At 42.1% G+C, this 22,568-nt stretch overlaps 1 protein-coding gene across 2 annotated transcripts; it reads left to right on the top strand.

Annotated features, from left to right (window-relative positions):
- Positions 1 to 7,410: 7,410 nt before the first annotated feature.
- On the top strand, positions 7,411 to 22,350 carry LOC124032234 (carboxy-terminal domain RNA polymerase II polypeptide A small phosphatase 2-like). Of its 2 annotated transcripts, none has more exons than XM_046344479.1 (7): positions 7,411 to 8,015; positions 17,337 to 17,491; positions 19,279 to 19,383; positions 19,629 to 19,703; positions 20,351 to 20,443; positions 20,818 to 21,003; positions 21,237 to 22,350. In XM_046344479.1, exons 1-7 carry the CDS (start codon positions 7,955 to 7,957, stop codon positions 21,360 to 21,362), a joined length of 801 nt encoding a protein of 266 aa, XP_046200435.1. In that variant the 5' UTR covers positions 7,411 to 7,954; the 3' UTR covers positions 21,363 to 22,350. The 2 variants fall into 2 exon arrangements, with proteins under 2 accessions (XP_046200435.1, XP_046200436.1); XM_046344480.1 differs by having other exon boundaries at positions 7,415 to 8,015; positions 19,647 to 19,703.
- The last annotated feature ends 218 nt before the right edge of the window (positions 22,351 to 22,568 follow it).

Genomic DNA, 22,568 nt, shown 5'->3' with positions numbered 1-22,568 from the left:
GCCGTTTGGTCTCGCCAATGCGCCAGCTGTTTTTCAGGCATTAGTTAATGATGTTCTGAGAGACATGCTGAACATCTTTGTTTTTGTCTATCTTGACGATATCCTGATTTTTTCACCGTCACTCGAGATTCATGTTCAGCACGTTCGACGTGTTCTACAGCGCCTTTTAGAGAATTGTCTCTACGTGAAGGCTGAGAAGTGCTCTTTTATGTCTCCTCCGTTACTTTTCTCGGTTCCGTTATTTCCGCTGAAGGCATTCAGATGGATTCCGCTAAGGTCCAAGCTGTCAGTGATTGGCCCGTTCCAAGGTCACGTGTCGAGTTGCAGCGCTTTTTAGGTTTCGCTAATTTCTATCGGCGTTTCATTCGTAATTTCGGTCAGTTGCTGCCCCTCTCACAGCTCTTACTTCTGTCAAGACGTGTTTTAAGTGGTCCGGTTCCGCCCAGGGAGCTTTTGATCTTCTAAAAGAACGTTTTACGTCCGCTCCTATCCTCGTTACTCCTGACGTCACTAGACAATTCATTGTCGAGGTTGACGCTTCAGAGGTAGGCGTGGGAGCCATTCTATCCCAGCGCTTCCAGTCTGACGATAAGGTTCATCCTTGCGCTTATTTTTCTCATCGCCTGTCGCCATCTGAGCGCAACTATGATGTGGGTAACCGTGAACTGCTCGCCATCCGCTTAGCCCTAGGCGAATGGCGACAGTGGTTGGAGGGGGCGACCGTTCCTTTTGTCGTTTGGACAGACCATAAGAACCTTGAGTACATCCGTTCTGCCAAACGACTTAATGCCCGTCAAGCTCGTTGGGCGTTGTTTTTGCTCGTTTCGAGTTTGTGATTTCTTACCGTCCGGGTAGCAAAAACACCAAGCCTGATGCCTTATCCCGTCTGTTTAGTTCTTCTGTGGCTTCTACTGATCCCGAGGGGATTCTTCCTTATGGGCGTGTTGTCGGGTTAACAGTCTGGGGAATTGAAAGACAGGTTAAGCAAGCACTCACGCACACTGCGTCGCCGCGCGCTTGTCCTAGTAACCTCCTTTTCGTTCCTGTTTCCACTCGTCTGGCTGTTCTTCAGTGGGCTCACTCTGCCAAGTTAGCTGGTCATCCCGGTGTTCGAGGCACTCTTGCGTCTATTCGCCAGCGCTTTTGGTGGCCGACTCAGGAGCGTGACACGCGCCGTTTCGTGGCTGCTTGTTCGGACTGCGCGCAGACTAAGTCGGGTAACTCTCCTCCTGCCGGTCGTCTCAGACCGCTCCCCATTCCTTCTCGACCATGGTCTCACATCGCCCTAGACTTCATTACCGGTCTGCCTTTGTCTGCGGGGAAGACTGTGATTCTTACGGTTGTCGATAGGTTCTCTAAGGCGGCACATTTCATTCCCTCGCTAAACTTCCTTCCGCTAAGGAGACGGCACAAATCATCATCGAGAATGTGTTCAGAATTCATGGCCTCCCGTTAGACGCCGTTTCAGACAGAGGTCCGCAATTCACGTCACAGTTTTGGAGGGAGTTCTGTCGTTTGATTGGTGCGTCCGTCAGTCTCTCTTCCGGGTTTCATCCCCAGTCTAACGGTCAAGCAGAGAGGGCCAATCAGACGATTGGTCGCATACTACGCAGCCTTTCTTTCAGAAACCCTGCGTCTTGGGCAGAACAGCTCCCCTGGGCAGAATACGCTCACAACTCGCTTCCTTCGTCTGCTACCGGGTTATCTCCGTTTCAGAGTAGTCTGGGTTACCAGCCTCCTCTGTTCTCATCCCAGCTTGCCGAGTCCAGCGTTCCCTCCGCTCAAGCGTTTGTCCAACGTTGTGAGCGCACCTGGAGGAGGGTGAGGTCTGCACTTTGCCGTTACAGGGCACAGACTGTGAGAGCCGCCAATAAACGCAGGATTAAGAGTCCAAGGTATTGTTGCGGCCAGAGAGTGTGGCTTTCCACTCGCAACCTTCCTCTTACGACAGCTTCTCGTAAGTTGACTCCGCGGTTCATTGGTCCGTTCCGTGTCTCCCAGGTCGTCAATCCTGTCGCTGTGCGACTGCTTCTTCCGCGACATCTTCGTCGCGTCCATCCTGTCTTCCATGTCTCCTGTGTCAAGCCCTTTCTTCGCACCCCGTTCGTCTTCCCTCCCCCCTCCCGTCCTTGTCGAGAGCGCACCTATTTACAAGGTACGTAAGATCATGGACATGCGTTCTCGGGACGGGGTCACCAATACTTAGTGGATTGGGAGGGTTACGGTCCTGAGGAGAGGAGTTGGGTTCCGTCTCGGGACGTGCTGGACCGTTCGCTTATTGATGATTTCCTCCGTTGCCGCCAGGGTTCCTCCTCGAGTGCGCCAGGAGGCGCTCGGTGAGTGGGGGGTACTGTCATGTTTTGTCATTAATTATCATGTCTTGTCCCTGTGCTTCCCCTTCTATTCGTTTCCCTCTGCTGGTCTTATTAGGTTCTTTCCCTCTTTCTATCCCTCTCTCTCCCCCTCCCTCTCTCACTCTCTCGCTCTCTCTTCTCTCTATCGTTCCGTTCCTGCTCCCAGCTGTTCCTATTCCCCTAATCAATCATTTAGTCTTCCCACACCTGATCCCGATCCTTTTCCCTGATTAGAGTCCCTATTTCTCTCCTTGTTTTCCGTACCTGCCCTGTCGGATCCTTGTTTATAATTCACCGTGCTGTGTCTATGTATTGCCCTGTCGTGTCGTGTTTCCCTCAGATGCTGCGTGGTGAGCAGGTGTCTGAGTCTGCTAGGTTCAAGTGCCTTCCCGAGGCAACCTGCAGTTCTGATCAAGTCTCCAGTCTGTTCTCGTCTTTACGAGTAGTATTATGCCTTTTGTTTTGTAAAGTATCATTACTGGATTAAAGACTCTGTTTTCGCCAAGTCGCTTTTGGGTCCTCATTCACCTGCATAACACGACCGGTGAGGAGGAAGGGAGTTGGCTCGGGACCGACTGAAGACCGTGCGCAGATCATGATATTCCTCCGGCACTCCTGTCAAATCGCCAGGTTCCTCCTGAGAAGTGGGGACAGAAGAAATGGGAGGGATGGCAGACATTAAACACTTCACATGACAAGAAACGTTCCAGGATAGGATAGAATTACTAGACCAATTAATAGAAGGATTATGACATACTAGCCAGGGATGACCCAAAACAACAGGTGTAAAAGGTGAACGAAAAATCAAAAAAGAAATAGTCTCACTGTGGTTACCAGATACTGTGAGAGTTAAAGGTAGTGTCTCAAATCTGATACTGGGAAGATGACTACCATCTAAGGCAAACATGGGCGTAGGCTTGTCTAACTGTCTGAAAGGAATGTCATGTTTCCGAGCCCATGCTTCGTCCATGAAACAACCCTCAGCCCCCGAGTCAATCAAGGCACTGCATGTAGCATCCGAACCGGTCCAGCGTAGATGGACCGACATAGTATTACAGGATCTAGATGAAGAGACCTGAGTAGTAGCGCTCACCAGTAGCCCTCCGCTTACTGATGAGCTCTGGCCTTTTACTGGACATGAATTGACAAAATGTCCATCAAATCCGCAATAGAGGCACAGGCGGTTGGTGATCCTCCGTTCCCTCTCCTTAGTCGAGATGCGAATACCTCCCAGCTGCATGGGCTCAGTCTCTGAGCCAGAGGAGGGAGATGGTTGCGATGCGGAGCAGGGAAACACCGTTGACGCGAGCTCTCTTCCACGAGCTTGGTGACGAAGATCTACCCGTCGTTCTATGCGGATGGCGAGAGCAATCAAAGAGTCCACACTGGAAGGAACCTCCCGAGAGAGAATCTCATCTTTGACCACTGCGTGCCGGCTCGTTCCAGTCACTAGAGGCAGCAAGAGTGCGAAACTCTATAGAGTAATCCGTTATGGATCGATCACCTTGGCATAGGGAAGCCAGGGCCCTAGAAGCCTCCCTACCAAAAACTGAATGGTCAAAAACCCGAATCATCTCCTCTTTAAAGTTCTGGTAATTGTTTGAACAATCAGCCCTTGCCTCCCAGATAGCTGTGCCCCACTCTCGAGCCCGGCCAGTAAGGAGTGAAATGACGTAAGCAACCCGAGCTCTCTCGCTAGAGTATGTGTTGGGTTGGAGAGAGAACACAATATCACACTGAGTGAGAAAGGAGCGGCACTCCGTGGGCTGCCCGGAGTAGCAAGGTGGGTTATTAACCCTAGGTTCCGGAGGCTCGGCAGGCCAGGAAGTAACAGGTGGCACGAGACGAAGACTCTGGAACTGTCCAGAGAGGTCGGAAACCTGAGCGGCCAGGTTCTCCACGGCATGGCGAGCAGCAGACAATTCCTGCTCGTGTCTGCCGAGCATGGCTCCTTGGATCTCGACGGCAGTGTTACGAACGTCTGTAGTCGCTGGGTCCATTCTTTGGTCGGATCCTTCTGTCATGCAGGTGAATGAGGACCCAAAAGCGACTTGGCGAAAACAGAGTCTTTAATCCAGTAAAGTAATTCTACAAACATAAGACATAATTCCACTCGTAATGACGAGAACAGACTGGAGACTCGATCAAGAACTGCAGGTTGCCTCGGGAAGGCACTTGAACCTAGCAGACTCAGACACCTGCTCTCCACGCAGCATCTGAGGGAAACACGACACGACAGGGCGATACACAGACACAGCACGGTGAACAATAGACAAGGATCCGACAGGGCAGGAACGGAAAACAAGGAGAGAAATAGGGACTCTAATTAGGGAAAAGAATAGGGAACAGGTGTGGGAAGACTAAATGATTGATTAGGGGAATAGGAACAGCTGGGAGCAGGAACGGAACGATAGAGAGAAGAGAGAGAGGAAGGGAGAGAGAAAAAGGGGAACGAACCTAAAAAGACCAGCAGGGGGAAAATGAACAGAGGGAAAAGCCAAAATGACAAGACAATCTAAGACAAAACATGACACTTACCCTACATTATTCATCTCATATGCATATGTATATACAGTACTCTACATCATCGACTGCATCCTTATGTAATACATGTATCACTAGCCACTTTAACTATGCCACTTTGTTTACTTTGTCTACACACTCATCTCATATGTATATACTGTACTCGATACCATCTACTGTATGCTGCTCTGTACCATCACTCATTCATATATCCTTATGTACATATTCCTTATCCCCTTACACTGTGTATAAGACAGTAGTTTTGGAATTGTTAGTTAGATTACTTGTTGGTTATCACTGCATTGTCGGAACTAGAAGCACAAGCATTTCGCTACACTCGCATTAACATCTGCTAACCATGTGTATGTGACAAATAACATTTGATTTGATTTGATTTGAGTCAGTCAGAGCACTCAGCCCTTACCGCACTACAGGTGTGTTCTGAAATTCACCCTCTGTTGCTGTTGAAGGTGTTATTGTTACACATTATTTCAGCGTCAAAAGCATTTCAAAATGATAAGAAACACATTTGTTCATCCATTTCAGTGTGTTCTGTGGAGCTGGTGAAATGTATTTTTAGACAACAATCAAAAATAAAAATGCACCTCAGGAGGTACAGTGCATTCGGAAAGTATTCAGACCTTTCACTTTTTCCACATTTTGTTACGTTACAGCCTAATTCTAATATGGATGTCATTATTTCCCCCCTCATCAATCTACACACAATACCCCATAATGACAAAGTGAAAAAAGTGTTTTTTTCTTTTTTTCGCAAATGTATTAAAAATAAACAGAAATACTTTATTTACATAAATATTCAGAGACTTTGCTATGAGACTCAAAATTGAGCTCAGGTGCCTCTTGTTTCCATTGATCATCCTTGAGATGTTTCTACAACTTGATTGGAGTCCACCTGTGGTAAATTCAATTGATTGGACATGATTTGGAAAGACACTCACCTGTCTATATAAGGTCCCACAGCTGACAGTGCATGTCAGAGCAAAAACCAAGCCACGAAGTCAAAAGAATTGTCCATAGAGCTTTGAAACAAGATTGTGTCGATGCACAGATCTGGGGAAGGTTACCAACAAATGTATGCAGCATTGAAGGTCCCCAAGTACACAGTGGCTTCCATCATTCTTAAATTGAAGAAGTTTGGTACCACCAAGACTCTTCCTAGAGCTGTCCGCCCAGCCAAACTGAGCAATCGGGGGAGAAGGGCCTTGGTCAGGTTGGTGACCAAGAACTCGATGGTCAATCTGACAGAGCTCTAGAGTTCCTCTGTGGAGATGGGAGAACCTTCCAGAAGGACAACCACCTCTACAGCACTCCACCAATCAGGCCTTTAAGGTAGAGTGGCCAGACGGAAGCTACTCCTCAGAGGAAGGGACTGGGAGACTACTCAAGATTGAGGGAAAGATGAACAAAGCAAAGTACATAGAGATCCTTGATGAAAACTTGCTCGAGAGCACTCAGGACCTCAGAATGGGGCGAAGGTTCACCTTCCAACAGGACAACGACCCTAAGCACACAGCCAAGACAACGCAGGAGTGGCTTCGGGACAAGTCTCTGAATGTCACTGAGTTGCTCAGCCAGAGCCCAGACTTGAACCCAATCGAACATCTCTGGAGAGACCGGAAAATAGCTGTGCAGCGACGCTCCACATCCAACCTGACAGAGCATGAGAGGATCTGCAGAGAAGAATGGGAAAAACTCCCCAAATACATGTGTGCCAAGCTTGTAGCGTCAAACCCAAGAAGACTTGAGGCTGTAATCGCTGCCAAAGGAGCTTCAACAAAGCACTGAGTAAAGGGTCTGAATACTTATGTAAATGTGATATTTCAGTTTTTGCTTTGTCATAAATGGGGTATTGTGTGTAGGTTGGTGAGGAAAACAAAAATGTAATCAATTTTAGAATAAGGCTGTAAAGTAACAAAATGTGGAAAAAGTGAAGGGGTCTGAATACTTTTTGAATGCACTGTATGTGATGTGTGCAGCACTGCATTTTACAAAAAAAGACTTAGCTAGCTACCTCTTCCTTCATCTGTATATGATGAAGTGTTGTCATGTTGGAGTGCTGGAAAATTACAACAAATCAACTAAACAGATTACCATTAGTTACGATGGACATAAACATTATATTTAGCAAAAATTGTATATTTATTTGTAAGGAAACAATCTTATACTGTGGATAAACTTGAATGCTTAAGTTCTGTTTTTTCTTAGTCATTACTGCAATTACTGAAGTCCTGTGTCTCAATTAACTAAATATGTATAATATTATCAATGACAATATCAATAAAAACATTATTATTATAATGATGATATATCGAAGAAAAAAATGCTTAATTTACTAATCCAATTTATTACAATCATAAATGCACACTCAGTCGTAACAAAACCAGCTCTGGAACATATTTTGGTGTGGAGTGTGCAGAATGGCGAGGAATGCCTTTGCAACTCCCACTTTGAAAAGATCCAATCCGAAACGAGCAACGGTTTCAAGGCGCCCTTGGTGTCCCATTCGAAGAAAAACAAAGCCCAGAAAAAAAAATACATCTCACATTTAAAATCGAATTATATTCATAACCAATTCTCTTTTTGAGAAATATGTCCGCCGATGTAATCTGTTTTCTTTTCCTCCTCTCGGTGATATCAATTTGACGGTGTTGTTTATCTGTAGTAAGGGGAACTTGAAACCGCCCCTTGCCCCATTTCCTCGGTTGTTTTTCTTCTTTCGCCTGTATTCTCCATGTTGTTGGAGCGAAAAGTGAGGTCTTCGCAGAGACAGGAAGGGGTCGTTCGGTTCCGAAATATACTAGCGATAAAGTAAACCGAGACGCGCAGCCGAGGAAAACGCAAAGACGAAAACATATCCAAGCGCCCTGCCCCTCCCAGAAGAAGCAAGAAATAAAGAAGCATTGTTGGTGATGAATTGTAGCGTCTTCCATATCCAACAAAGCCACGGATGACAGTTATCAGGGCAATCATTTAGTAACTTGTCAATATAACCTAATGAAGGCTGCTTATCTCTGTTTGGGGAACGGATTGGATTTTGAGGGCTCTGTGCTTGTCAGATGGAAAGTTCTATCATCACTCAAGTGCAAAAAGAAGACATTCAATTGTCACCGAAAACAGGTAAGAATATGATATGCTCCGGTTTTTATAGTTTGTTCGGACAAATCATGGGTTTAACTAGAAGGGTAAAGGTTAGTTTGATGTGGAGGAGCTTCGTTAAGTAATCAAATGAAAGCACTCTAACGTTGATGCAAACATGTTCCCAGCGCGTCCATTTGACAGTTCCAACGTCGCGGATATTGCGCGCGACATTCTAGAGCTCACTGTTCTTCTTCACGGTCGGATATGTACACATTGGATTAATCTGGCATATAAATAGACTACGTTGAATATCAATATTATATTTCATGATGATTCAAGCCGCCACATGCAACTGATGCTGAACATGGATTAGTTTTCAAAGGTATTATGGAACACCTGCATAATTGGAAGGGGAAAACCCCTCTGGTACAAACACATTTTTGACAATGTAAGAGTAAAGGCTATTTGAAAAACCGTATCGCATTACATGTCTTTTGTCATCACGAATTCAAGGTTGCCAATAATATTCAGTCACTGTTTGTTGCCTACTGTAAACAATTCAAATCAATATTTATTTACCATTTTACATGATTGGATTTTCAAGACCAATCAAATGATTCAGTTGTTGATGATACAGTATTTCTATCGATCAAAACAAGGCTACAACATCCAATACCAATTTATTATTATTAGCCAATAATTGTAATTTCATTAATTGACAAATAATTTTGCGTGTAAAATGTTCAACCAAACCAACGCCAAATTTAGCCTACCCTGTGTATTTCATATCTGTCCAGCTGTTGTATGTCGCCGTTCCATTTATTACTTTGTCACATATGTCTCTAGGCAGCCATACACACACACAGCACAGCCATGTCTTGTTTTTGTTCGCAGGCTCAGGCTGGAGACACATCAAGGCAGATCAATGCGCGCAGGGTGGCACGCTATCCTAATGTTATTATAAAAATACCACACCACAGGCCTATACAATACAAAGATTGGCAGGTGTATGATATACAATTTGCTGTTGGAAATTAAACTAACAACGGTTGCGGATGAAAAACATAACCGTAGAAATGCCAGGTGCCGCGGTCGATATTGACAGTGGAATGCACAAGCACACCCCTCAGCACACGCCCTCCGCCGCCCATTGTAAAGCGCGGTTTCAAAGAATCTTTGTTTTCATGCTTCAGGCATTCCGGTTTGAATTGGAGGGTAGGGTACTGCTGTATGGTTACGGTTGATTTACAATACCTGATTATGTGTGATAGGAGCAGCAGGGTTATCCTATGTTTGCTCAACAGATACAAATCTAATAGATTCGATTATTTGATTATTATAGATTGTTTTTTTTCTCTCATTTATTAGAATTTTGTTTCGATATATTCAGGAATAGGCTATCCTACCCTTTAAAATTACTTTTTGGCACTAGCATGTTATGTTTGTGTTTATAAAGGAAATCCACAACAACAATCGTGTGTACATTTAAGTAAGCTGTAAGCTGCTGGGTAATATGCCTATACATGTCAGCCCTAAACGATTTTGGTAACACTTTATTTGAAGGGTAGCTACATAAGGGAGACTTCATAACACATTAATAATGCTTTCGTAAACAATACATGAGCATTTCATAGATGCATATGCCAACAACCACATGAATTAGGGATGGGCATTTTACTTTTTTTGACCGTTCAAGTACTCACATTATTATTTGTTTCCGAGATCTCCAATGGAAAAAAGTATATTTTTAGAACACAAGGCCTGCGCTGGAAAAACATATGTGCACATTTATCTATAAGTTTATGCCAACAGTGTGCCACAATGCTTCATTTATCATAACCGTTACAGATAACAAATCCTAATTGCTAAATTGCCATATTCAGTCAATAAAAAAGCAAGTGCCATTTTAAGATTAAATTATTGAAACCATACTATCAACTAGTTATATTATATTGTGGGAAACAATTTTTTTAAAAAGACACATTTTATTGTAAAAAAAAACATGATGTTATATAACAGAATATAATATATCAGAATATTTTTCCAAATGAAAAAGTTACCAGTGCAAGTGATGCGCATCTCGAGTCTGGGAAAGTTATTCTCAAAGAGTGTTAATTTGAAACGGGGATCAATTTGGCCAGTTAGAATAGAATTTTCTAAAATTCATTGAACACTGCATGGTAATGAATGCTTAATGATTCTGGTGAAAATATATGTCTTTATCAAACTAATGTTTTTGCATATTTTCAGTGTGGAACCTGTCTATATTAGGGGGATTATAATAATAATAATAGTTAGCCTAGGCTAACTAATTCTAAATGGCACTAGCAGTTTGCAAAGTAGCCTAAGTGGAAACTAGATGGGACACAATTATTCCTAATCTGCAGCTCATTGTTGGAATGCATATTTTCCTACATCAATAAACCAGTCCATTTTGAATTTGTGATAAAACTGTCATCATCTGGCAAGGAGTATATAGCTTGTGAATCCCATCAGTCAGATACATTTTTATAGACAGTTATTTCTATAGGAGCTTGTGTGCACACTCAGCACACGTGTGTAGTGAGCGGTCGGAAGGCAATCGAGTGAATGACACAAGGAGGGGAAAGGGAATTTAGGGAGAAGATCTGTGCGATGCTTGGGTTGGTTTCTTTTTTTGTTGTGCTCCGCAAATACAGATGTGCAATTGGAACACTAGAGTCAAAGCAAATTAACATTGGCTTCAAGACAAAATATCAACATTTTTAGGACAATTTCACTTGCCTGTTTGGGCAGCCACAAAGCACAGTCTACCAAATAGTTTTATGTTATTTGAAGAAAATGTATCTCTGGTTAAAGATCAAGCTTTGACGTCCGTTCGAGTACTTATGCCCATGAATACTGCAGATTTCAACTTGTGGTTGTTGACAATGACATTACTGAAATGCTAAAGAGCTTCTTTATGAATGTGTTAAGATGCTTACATACGGGCTCCAAAGGTGTCATAGACTTCAATGGGAGTAGGGCGTGACGGGCGGCGAAACGCAAGCAGTGTGGTTCCTGGTGCTCGCTCCCATAAGTGGCGCCGCTGGCCCTGCTCTTGAGGCACCAAAAGATTAAATTAGCTGAAGTCTTGAGCGGCCGATGCACAAGGTTGACCAATGAGCAGAGTTCATCTTGTCAACCATTGTTTTAATGACAACATTCGAGCTGACAACAACCAGGACCGCTGGTCTCTACTAGAGGTCGACCGATTATGATTTTTCAATACCGATACCGACTATTGGGGTACCAAAAAAAGCCGATACCAATTAATCGGCCGATTTTTAATTTATTTATTTGTAATAATGACAATTGCAACAATACTGAATGAACACCTATTTCAACTTAATATAATTCATCAATAAAATCAATTTAGCCTCAAATAAATAATTAAACATGTTCAATTTGGTTTAAATAATGCAAAAATAAAGTGTTGGAGAAGAATGTAAAAGTGCAATATGTGCCATGTAAGAAAGCTAATGTTTAAGTTCCTTGCTCAGAACATGAGAACATATGGAAGCTGGTAGTTCCTTTTAACATGAATCTTCAATATTCCCAGGTAAGTAGTTTTAGGTTGTAGTTATTATAGGACTATTTCTCTCTATATCATTTGTATTTCATTAACCTTTGACTATTGGATGTTCTTATAGGCACTTTAGTATTGCCAGTGTAACAGTATAGCTTCCGTCCCTCTCCTCGCTCCTACCTGGGCTCGAACCAGGAACACATCGACAACAGCCACCCTCGAAGCAGCGTTACCCATCGCTCCACAAAAGCAAAAGCCGTGCAGAGCAAGGGAAACAACCACTCCAAGTCTCAGAGCGAGTGACGTTTGAAACATATTAGCGCGCACCCAGCTAACTAGCTAGCCATTTCACATCGGTTACACCAGCCTAATCTCGGGAGTTAATAGGCTTGAAGTTATAAACTGCTGTTGACAAACACACTTAAGTGCTGTTTGAATGAATGCTTACGAGCCTGCTGCTGCCTACCATCGCTCAGTCAGACTGCTCTATCAAACCATAGACTTAGTTATAACATGATAACACACAGAAATACCAGTCATTAATATTGTCGAATCCGGAAACTATTATCTCGAAAAAACAAGGCGTTTATTCTTTCAGTGAAATACGGAACCGTTCCATATTTTATCTAACGGGTGGCATCCAGTCTAAATAATCCTGTTACATTTCACAACCTTCAATGTAATGTCATAATTACGTAAAATTCTGGTCTATTAGGCGGCCCAAACTGTTGCATATACACTGACTCTGCGTGCAATGAACGCAAGAGAAGTGACACAATTTCACCTGGTTAATATTGCCTGCTAACCTGGATTTCCTTTAGCTAAATATGCAGGTTTAAAATGTATACTTCTGTGTATTGATTTTAAGAAAGGCATTAATGTTTATGGTTAGGTAGACATTGGAGCAATGATACGCACCGCATCAATTATATGCAACGCAGGACACGCTAGATACACTAGTAATATCATCAACCATGTGTAGTTGACTAGTGATTATGATTGATTGTTTTTTATAAGGTAAGTTTAATGTTAGCTAGCAACTTACCTTTGGTTACTGCATTCGCATAACAGGCAGGCTCCTCGTGGAGTGCAATGAGAGGAAGGTGGTTAGAGCGCTGGACTAGTTAACTGTAAGGTTGCAAGATTGAATCATCCAAATCGGTGTCCAAAAATACCGATTTCTGATTGTTATGAAAACTTAAAGTCGGCCCTAATTATTCGGCCATTCCGTTTAATGAGTCGACCTCTAGTCTCTACACACAGTAGGCAGATTTTCTCCCGGTTCAATTGCCGTTTACCGTGGCCCGTCCGAAAGTGCCTTTGAAGTCCTTACCCTTCAAATAGTGTTACCACAAGTGCTTTAAGTTACATAATTTTTAACCTGTTACCCATGGCATATCTGTTTCCTGTGACCCAGGGAGGGGCTGTCTATTCTATTTATTATATTCTATATGTGTTGAATGATGTCACCCAGGCGAGGGCCCAGTGTCCTGTATGTTTTTATATAGATAGACAATGTTTTTTACACGGGTGGAAATGGAAAGTATCACTCTATGAACTCAACATGTAAAATCCTATAGAATTCCTAGAGGAATTAACCTTTAAACACATGTTTACATTTTTACAAGTGAAAAAGATTTATCTTGAGTTCCCATACTCTTCCCCAATTCCTTAGTTATGTACACTATATGAACAACATTATTTGGCTATTTCAGCCACACCCGTTGTTGACAGGTGTATAAAATCAAGCACACCGTCATGCAATCTCCATAGACAAACATTGGCAGTAGAATGGCCTGTCCTGAAGAGCTTAGTGACATTCAACATGGCATCGTCATTCCAACAAGTCAGTTCATCGAATTTCTGCCCTGCTAGAGCTGCCCCAGTCAGCTGTAAGTGCTGTTATTGTGAAGTGGAAATGTCTAGGAGCAACAATGGCTCAGCCGTGAAGTGGTAGGCCACACAAGCTCACAGAACGGGATTACGAGTGCTTAGGCGTGTAGTGCGTAAAAATCAACTGTCCTCGTTTGCAACAGTCGCTACCGAGTTCTAAACTGCCTCTGGAAGCAACGTCAGCACAATAACTATTCGTCGTGAGCTTCATGTAATGGGTTTCCATGGCAGAGCAGCAGCACACAAGCCCAAGATCACCATGCGCAATGCCTAGCGTCAATTGGAGTGGTGTAAAGCTTGCCGCCATTGGACTCTGGAGCAGTGGAAACACATTCCCTGGGGGGATGAATCATGCTTCACCATCTGGCAGTCCAACGGACAAATCTGGGTTTGATGGATGCCAGGACAAAGCTACCTGCCCAAATGCATAGTGCCAACTGTAATGTTTGATGGTGGAGGAATAATGGTCTGGGGCAGATTTTTAATGGTTCGGGCTAGACCCCTTAATTCCAGTGAAGGGAAATCTTAAACCTACAGCATACAATTACATTGTAGACGATTCTGTGCTTCCAACTTTGGCATCGGTTTGGGGAATGCCTTGTCCTGTTTCATACAGAAATGGTTTGTTGAGATCGGTGTGGGAGATCTTGACTGGCCTACACAGGCCAGGCCCTGACCTCAACCCCATTGAACAACTTTGGGATGAATTCGAACGCAGACTGCGAGCCAGATCTAATCGCCCGACATCAGTGCCTGACCTCATTAATGCTCTTGTGGCTGAATGAAAGCAAGTCCCCTCAGCGATGTTCCAACATCTAGTAGAAAGCCTTTTCAGAAGAGTGGAGGCTATTATAGCAGCAAAGGGGAGACCCACTCCATATTTGATGCCCATGATTTTGGAATGAGATGTTCGACGAGCAGGTGTCCACATACACTACAAAAGTGTCATCATTCCAATTGCTGCAGACGCCCCCCAAAGATGAAAGGAAGAGAATGATAGGTGGGAAATTAAAAGTTAGTATCAAGGCTTGAGGTTATGAATCAGAAGAGAGTCTCATAACTAACACTACTTCACAAAATATGACAAGCATGATGAGTGTTGTCGTGATGTGACTATCATTAATCCAATGACTATTTTATCACTGTTTTAATTGATATTCTATTAAATTAGTCATGTAACAATTAACTCAGTAGGAATTTGGGGCACCACAGGAAAAGTTATTTAACGAGTTACTATCTCCTGACTTAAACTCTAAAGATATACAGATATCTCTTACATTAATAACAGTCAATTATTAATTATTACCTCATCAGTTGCAATATCCCTGGATTTGCAAGAACCCTATCCCTTTGAATATTCAGTACTACACAAATTGATTTAATCATTTTATTTATTAACTAACTAAATAATAACACAGAATACCATACACACTTACATGAGATAAAAGTCCCTAGTGGACAGACATGGTATGACTGCTGTTACACAATGGAAAGGGGGTGGGGAAAGATAAAGAGCGTGAACATATTGTACATACATTTGGAAGCTGTACTCACGGAAATATGAATACTTTGCATATGAACGACCGCTCATTCAAATAAGAAAGGCAATGTATATATTTATGCATAATGTCTTTGTCATCTCTCTGTTGAAACCACTAAGTCTGTCTATGGGGTGTGGTTCGATGTAAGTCTCTGGTTGTCCACCAGAGGTCACAATCTCCTTATGCTTATTTGATCTTGGAGTGTTTGTTAGTGTAGATACTTCAGACATACCTACGGTGGTCAGAGGGACCTATTCTTCCCCCACGTGTTGAGAGTTAAATGTCCTAGAACCACTTTTACATGCACAGCTGCAGACTGTGAGTATTCTGGTCTAGTCTTTACCTTCTTCACTCGTGTTGAGGGTTTCAGGTCTTCTAACCCTTTCGTAATGTGTAGCCACCGTTCCACACTGTCTGGTCTTGTAGTTTTAACCATTCGCGATGCCCGGTTTACACCATCCGTCTGCTTGATCCCTAATTGATTATTAAGGATTCAGCTCTCGACCACTTTACACGCCAGCAGCGACCCGGCACGTTTTGGTCTGGTTTCCAAAGTGTCTAACCATTTCAACGTGTGGACCGCAGCCTCACGTTCTCTAGTCTAGTTTTCATAGGTTCCAACCATTTCGAAACATTCAGCTCACGCTGTCTGTCACGCTGGGCTGATGTAAATTTCGTTAGCGAGTCCTTTTAAGCACTCTGGTCGGAAAGGCAGTTCCATCACACTGACACGAACTCTGAGCTCACTTGGGCGTGGCTACTGACGGCATAATTTTGCATGGAAAAACAATTATCATTTAGAATACTAAAATCACATTGCTTTCTTCACAAAAGTATTCTCATATTTAATCATCATTGTTTTTACAACGTTTAGATGTTAACCTGATATACACAGTGTACAAGCTCTTCAAGTTACAATGTTTCCGTTATAACGTTTTTCTATTCATTTTAATGACATCACCATATTCCATCTCTCATCATTCCCATCATTCGGATGTTGAAATATATTGTTCTTTGTTTAGATGTTGAAGTTTTGGGTGGCCACTCTTCTGTAACACAACGACATTCCATTCTCCCAAACTAGAGACCAGAAAGCAGTTGGTCTGCTGCATTACAATTTACGATCGACGTGAGGTGTCATAAAACCCACACATCAATCCCCCCCCTCTGCTCTGTAGAGCTGATCCACTGTAACCGGAACTTTGGATGCTCACAGGAGAGTCAGTGTTCAGATGTGTGAATCACACTTTTTCTTTTTAAATCAGTTTTTTATTAATCCCTTTGATAGCTTTAGTCAGTACAGCCATCTGTGTTTTGTATATCAGAGCCATCCATGCATTCGATTTTTATATACTATTACCAGTGGTGCTATGCATATCCAATGCTATTTGCCTCCTCTGATGTAACCTTTGAACTATGACACATTTTTACATTGACTGATCAAAGGGGCTTGGAGCATTGAGGTGTGACTGGCTTCAGCTCGCTCCACTCCAACCAGAGATCTTGTTCCAGGAGAGTCAGTGAAACGGTTGGAATGTTTTCTTTCTGTCTTTTTTTTTTATACAGCAGAAGTTACCGACCGTATCCTAAATGACACACTACTCCCTATATAGTGTACTACTTTTGACATGTGCCCTGTGGGGATTAGGGTGCCATTTGAGACTCAGTCAATGCCTGGTGAAGAGTGTGGGTTTTCCCGCACTCTCAATGATTATATAACATGTACCAACCTCTTCCAGCTTCCAGCAGCAGCAGCAACCTCATTAAAGGCAGATTTTTATTTGTGTGTGTTTGTCCAAGTGTGCTTGTGTCCGTGCGTGCGTGTTCAGGCTGGCTGGCATCTCTGTAATGTAGGGGGAAGCCTTTCGTGAAGGGAGGACAGAGTTCATTCTACATGTGTGCAGTAACTATGTCTCTCAAAATGGGGGAAATCCTCCTAACTACTTTATGGCAAAATCTTGAGAAATTCACATCATACATTTCCCTAACATCTACAGATGTAAGGTCTTAACTTGAGCCAGTTTGCTACAGCAGGAAGATAATCCTGCAACAAAAATAAATGTGGATGAAATTCATGGAAGGGTTGATACATTTTTTCGTAAGGGAAAATCAAGTCTGAAATGTCAAAGTGGAAATTACAAACTTCAAAAGCCTTTTTAAACATTCTCCAAGTTTTAAAATTTCTCCTGCTACAGGGGGATCAACTAAAAATCCTACATCTGTACCTGGATTATAAGAACCTTCATTGCAGGTGGAATCACCATAATGTGTTGGTGAATAGCATTTTAATTTGGGACAAATCCATATATCACTCAGTTTTGATCAAAAGCGTGGTTGTGTCATAGGCCTACAGCATTCTTATTTTTGGTCTTGTGACAGGCGAGGTGAGCAGATCTTCTCTGAAGAAGCCTAGGAGCTGTAACATCTTCAAAGCACTCTTCTGTTGCCTCAGAGGAGCACAGGATGCCCGGAATCCACCACCTCCTTCACAAGATGCCTTGCTGGGGCCACAGGACAATGGGGACGTTGTCAAGGTAACATAATATATTATTCTCAACATCTCGGCTGCATTGTTGTAATTATCCATATAGCATGTATGGGCTGTAGTTTACTGTATTTCAACCAAGTGTGGGATTACTATGTAGCCTAAAGTGTCCTTTTTGCATTTTGCTATGTTTGCAAAGCTTGTTGGGACCGCTTAAGCAGATTACAAATGAATGGTTTTAACCACAAGGTTTCACACATTGTAATTTGGCTAGTTTTATACTTTTTTTTATAGGACATGAATCTTATGTATACAGTTTAGCTAAGTATTTTTAAACCCAAACAATGGTCAGGCTTAGCTCAGCTTTCTTTTTATTTTACAACTGTCAACTTCCTCATCAAGTGTTTAACAACTCTGCCATGCTTATTACAGGAAAAGAATATATAAGCAGACAATAACTACACAAGTGATTGCTTTCCTATCTTGAGCAATACCCTGTGAGAATTTGTGGGATTATTGCCCGTTGATGTTATAACAGCATGATGCAATATAAAATGGCTGCTGCACCTGTTGTGAACTTGTTGAACACTATAACCATGACTGTTGGCGGATACAGAGTAGTTTAGGTCTGTTCATATTGATCTCCTATGATGATAAGACAGCTGAGTGCCTTGCAATCCACTAAGGCGAAACAGTGGTGCAGTGGGCCTACAAAGAGTGGATAATGTGATATGCATGTTAGTTCATGTTGGAGATATTAGATATGTACAGTATTTTGTACCTGGTACGTCATAACCGAAGTGTACAGAGGAATGACAAGTTGTGTGTTGCCCACAAGCCACTAGTGAGGCTGTCAGTGTAGGGGCGCTAGTGCCATGTAAAGGCGTCCTCATGCTTCCCATCCCAAACAGTTCCTGCATATATTAAAACAACATTTTGTGATGTGGTCTTTGGCAAGGGTTTATCGGCCGTTCGTGCACACAAAAAGTTTTTCTGACGCAAGCCAAAGCTCAGTAGCCAAAGTATACACCCCTTCGTCAGTAATTGGTCCACAGTAGGAATTCTTCAATTAATTGTTTTGTTGTCATTCAACGAGAAACGACTCGGTTTTCATGCAAATATTTCCACATGAGATATACTGCACCAAACATCTTAGATGTACAATTGCGTGACTAAGACCATCTCGGCAAAAAAAACGTAAAAATGAATGACATATATCTGGAGTTATCTTAATTCAGATTGTATTGAAGAAATGGCTTCGGCATCTCAAGAGGGACAAACAGTTCAATTGACGCTTCTTTTTGTTCACATTGCCTAGTGTCCTCCAGGCAGCGCTGTAGCTGTTGTGAAGCATGGGTATTGTTTGGGTCTTTGAATTTAATCTGATATTCAATTATTACAGTATTATTACACTGTTAGAGCTCTTTTACCCCAACCTACATGTACATTTTACCTCAACTACCACGTAACCCTGCAGATTAACATGGTACCGGTTGTTAATTTATCGTGTTCGTATTTCCTTTTTTAATTTAGGACATTTTTCTTACTTTTTAACTCTGCATTGTTGGTAAAGGGCTCGTAAGTAAGCATTTCACATTAAAGTCTAAACCTGCTGCATTCCGCGCATGTGACATAACATTTGATTTAATTTAAACTGAAGTTATTCCCTGTGCTTGTAGAGCGAGGCACTGTGTTTACTAAGCATAAGAAAACCCTAGTAAAAAGGGTAAGATGTGGTGTTCTCTGCACAGTCCTGTACTGTACTCTGTAGTACTGCCTGGAGATTGTGTCAGCTATAGTGACCCTGTATGTCCCCTGTTTTCTCCTCTGCCACAGCTGTCATCAGGGCCCAGCCTGCTGCCTGAGATGACACCCCAGGACCAGGGGAAGATATGTGTGGTCATAGACCTAGATGAGACACTGGTGCATAGCTCATTCAAGGTAGCTACTGCTTTTCCACCCACTCACTGTTACATGTGGTTTTGTAAGGGGTGTTTGTATGCAATGCAAATGTAAAATATATTTCATGAAATTAATTATAATTTTGAATTACATTAAAAAAAAGTGAATTGTTTGATTTACGGAATGATTTATAGTTTAGCGTTTAATTTAGGTATTTGATCCTTTGTAATTACATACAGTATAACTGTAAAGCCCAGGAGCATCATAACAACAATCTTCCACAGTGTTCCTTCTCTCCTCAGCCTATCAGTAATGCAGATTTCATAGTGCCTGTGGAGATTGAGGGGACCACACACCAGGTAAAATCTCTCATCTGAATATGTTATCTGTGTGCTTGTAGAGGTAGGTGGGTTGGTATTGTGTGTGTGTTATGGTCAGTGTTTGCCGAGGTTAAAATGGGATGTGTCTCAGGACAGATGTTTGTTATGGGCGCTGTATGAGCCCTCTACTGGACAAAAGTTGAATGGGAAAGGAAGTAAACAGTTCAATTCAGCTTAGTCAGTTCACTTCATTTTGCTCACCAATGCAATGTACCAGAGATAATATTTAAACTCTATATATTGAAATGTACTGGAGTCTGCTGTACATGCAAAACTACATGCAAAACTTGCACTTCAGGTCAACATGATAACTGTTGTGGTGTTTGGAATTCTTCTCCATGGGCCTCTGCCTGGTTCAAGTAATCCAGGATAGGCTGGTTAACACCTCCACGGCCTATTCTTGATTACTTGTTTCAGGAACCAGCCACCAGCAACTGAGATGGGAAAAAAATGGACACATCAGAGGAAGAAAAGAGTTAATGTTACCTTCCAAATATTTTCTTCCAGATACTTTATTACTGTTCATTTATAAAGCAATTGCTAAAATACTTCGTAACAAGCAGAAATGTCTGTTACTACACAGGTAAAAGAGCTACCAAAGCTTCATGCCAGGTGTTTGTTTTCAGGTATATGTGCTGAAGAGGCCTTATGTGGATGAGTTTCTACAACGAATGGGAGAGCTGTTTGAGTGTATTCTGTTCACTGCTAGTCTTGCCAAGGTAAGCTGAAAAGACCTAACGAAACCTTATCTTGTCTTGACATTTGGCCTATTTATTTGTTGTTCTTCATGAAAAAAATATTGTATTTTAGTTTAGAAAGTCTTACTACTTTTTTCTCTTTCACAATCCTCCGTAGCCTTTTCCCCATGCACTAGGTGACCTTTGTAGTACCAAAGACTGCTTTGTACATTTGCATATTATGAGCTAGCATACATTCCATAATCTAACCTATAGTTACATTATTAGTAGCTTTGGTGCCTTGATGACACCTTGTTAGTCCTGACCAAACTCCCTTTCCTTCTTCCTCTTGCCATTTCCTCCCTTCCCTGATCCTGGTCTTCCTCTTTTTCCCCCTTTTCTTTGCCTGCCCCCAGTATGCAGATCCAGTGACTGACCTGTTGGATCAGTGCGGGGTATTCCGGGCACGGTTGTTCCGGGAGTCCTGTGTGTTCCACCAGGGATGCTATGTCAAAGATCTCAGCCTGCTGGGCCGAGAGCTCCATAAGACCCTCATCCTAGACAACTCTCCTGCCTCCTACATCTTCCACCCAGAGAATGCTGTGAGTTTGAGTTTCATTCAACTTCTGTCAACTCCAATGTGACCTCTTTCAGGATTCAAAGTGATTATTAATAGGATACTAGTTCTGATTCTACTGCATTCTGATTATATTCTAACCTTATATTCCACTTAACTTTTGGATTTAGTAGTTATATACGACAAGAATATACAGTTGTCAATACTGCAAAGAAAGCATTAGTAAGTGAGTGAATAGTTTATCTGATGCTCCCTCAGGTTCCTGTGGTGTCCTGGTTTGATGATGTGGAAGATGCTGAGCTGCTCCACCTGCTGCCTGTGTTTGAGGACCTGAGTCAGGCAGAGGATGTCTACACCAGACTGGGGGAGCTACGAGCACCATGATGGAGGGACCCTGCTGATGAGCACTTCATGACATTCTAACGCCTTTTCTCTGACTCTGAGTATCTCTCTGTATGTCAACCACTGTCTGATAGTTCTGAGCGAGAACTACCAAAATACTGTAGAGTACTACAGTCATTCCAAATGAATATGAATAAAGTGGGGTTTTTTTCAAACCAGAAGCCTGCATGGCCTGATCTGACTCAGGACACTTGTATCTTTGTGCCTTTTTCGTAAACAAACACAAAAAGCAAGCAGCTCAAACTATTTTTATTAGCATTTTGTAAAATAAATAAATAATAATCTTCCAATCTCGCTATGCAATCCTCTTCTGTAATCATGATAAACTTCAGTGCTACTTGTTATACGGTTCACAGTCAAATCCAGAATGCCAACAGAATGTAACCTTACATGTTCCATGAGATATGACCAGTTAGTATATGCTCACATACTAGATGTTAACTGATACGTATGTAAATGTTTGTATTATTAACTGTAAAATGGCCAACAAAGTAAAATGCCACTCCATTTAAGTACTGAATATATTAGAATAAATAAAGTCTTCATAAAGTTTGAGACTTTATATACATTATATCAATGTATTTTTTTAAAATACCATTAATAGCGTGCATACAGTGATGTTATAAAGCTTTAAAAAGCTTCTTGAGTTGATCATTTGGGACCACATTTTTAAAGATGAATTCCTTTATGGTCACTTGAATGCAGACATACTGGATGCATGGCTACTCAGCAAAAGTATATTATATTGTCGCTCTTAGAATATTTGGTCCAGTCTAACACGTTTTTCTGTTTTTCTTGGAATACTAAATGACAAAATTGCACTTGTTGTTTTATAAGTAAGACTGTGCTAAAAAGTGACAACTGTACCTTTCAAATTCAGTCAGAGACATCATGCACTGCCTGTGCAGATATATGCACCCTAATGCCATGCTGGATGTGGTCTAATACTGTATTAAAAAAAGGATATGTAGTTGTGGTACTCTTAATTCTGAAATGATATGCCTTTTTTTCTTATACATTTTGTGTATTCGTTTGTGTATTATTTGCCCACTACAAGTGAGGGTATAGAAACAACAATATTCAAAACATCTGCCAAAATATAATTTGTGCCTAGAGTTTTTGGATCGTGTAAACAAGTTAATCAAACACCACAGATTATTTTCCTCCCAAGAGTGCCTTTCAAACATC

This window comes from Oncorhynchus gorbuscha, linkage group LG03 (genome assembly GCF_021184085.1).
Source record: "Oncorhynchus gorbuscha isolate QuinsamMale2020 ecotype Even-year linkage group LG03, OgorEven_v1.0, whole genome shotgun sequence".
In the NCBI taxonomy this organism is placed as follows: domain Eukaryota; kingdom Metazoa; phylum Chordata; class Actinopteri; order Salmoniformes; family Salmonidae; genus Oncorhynchus; species Oncorhynchus gorbuscha.
Note: the sequence above shows the minus strand (reverse complement) of the source record. Positions and strands in the feature narration are given on the sequence as shown.

What these genes read in the sequence shown, in the direction of transcription:
- LOC124032234 (XM_046344479.1), top strand. Translation starts at nt 7,955, where the DNA reads ATGGAAAGTTCTATCATCACTCAAGTGCAAAAAGAAGACATTCAATTG. An exon ending in TCACTGCTAGTCTTGCCAAG is followed by an intron (nt 20,444 to 20,817) that starts GTAAGCTGAAAA and finishes GCCTGCCCCCAG; the next exon opens with TATGCAGATCCAGTGACTGA. An exon ending in TCTTCCACCCAGAGAATGCT is followed by an intron (nt 21,004 to 21,236) that starts GTGAGTTTGAGT and finishes ATGCTCCCTCAG; the next exon opens with GTTCCTGTGGTGTCCTGGTT.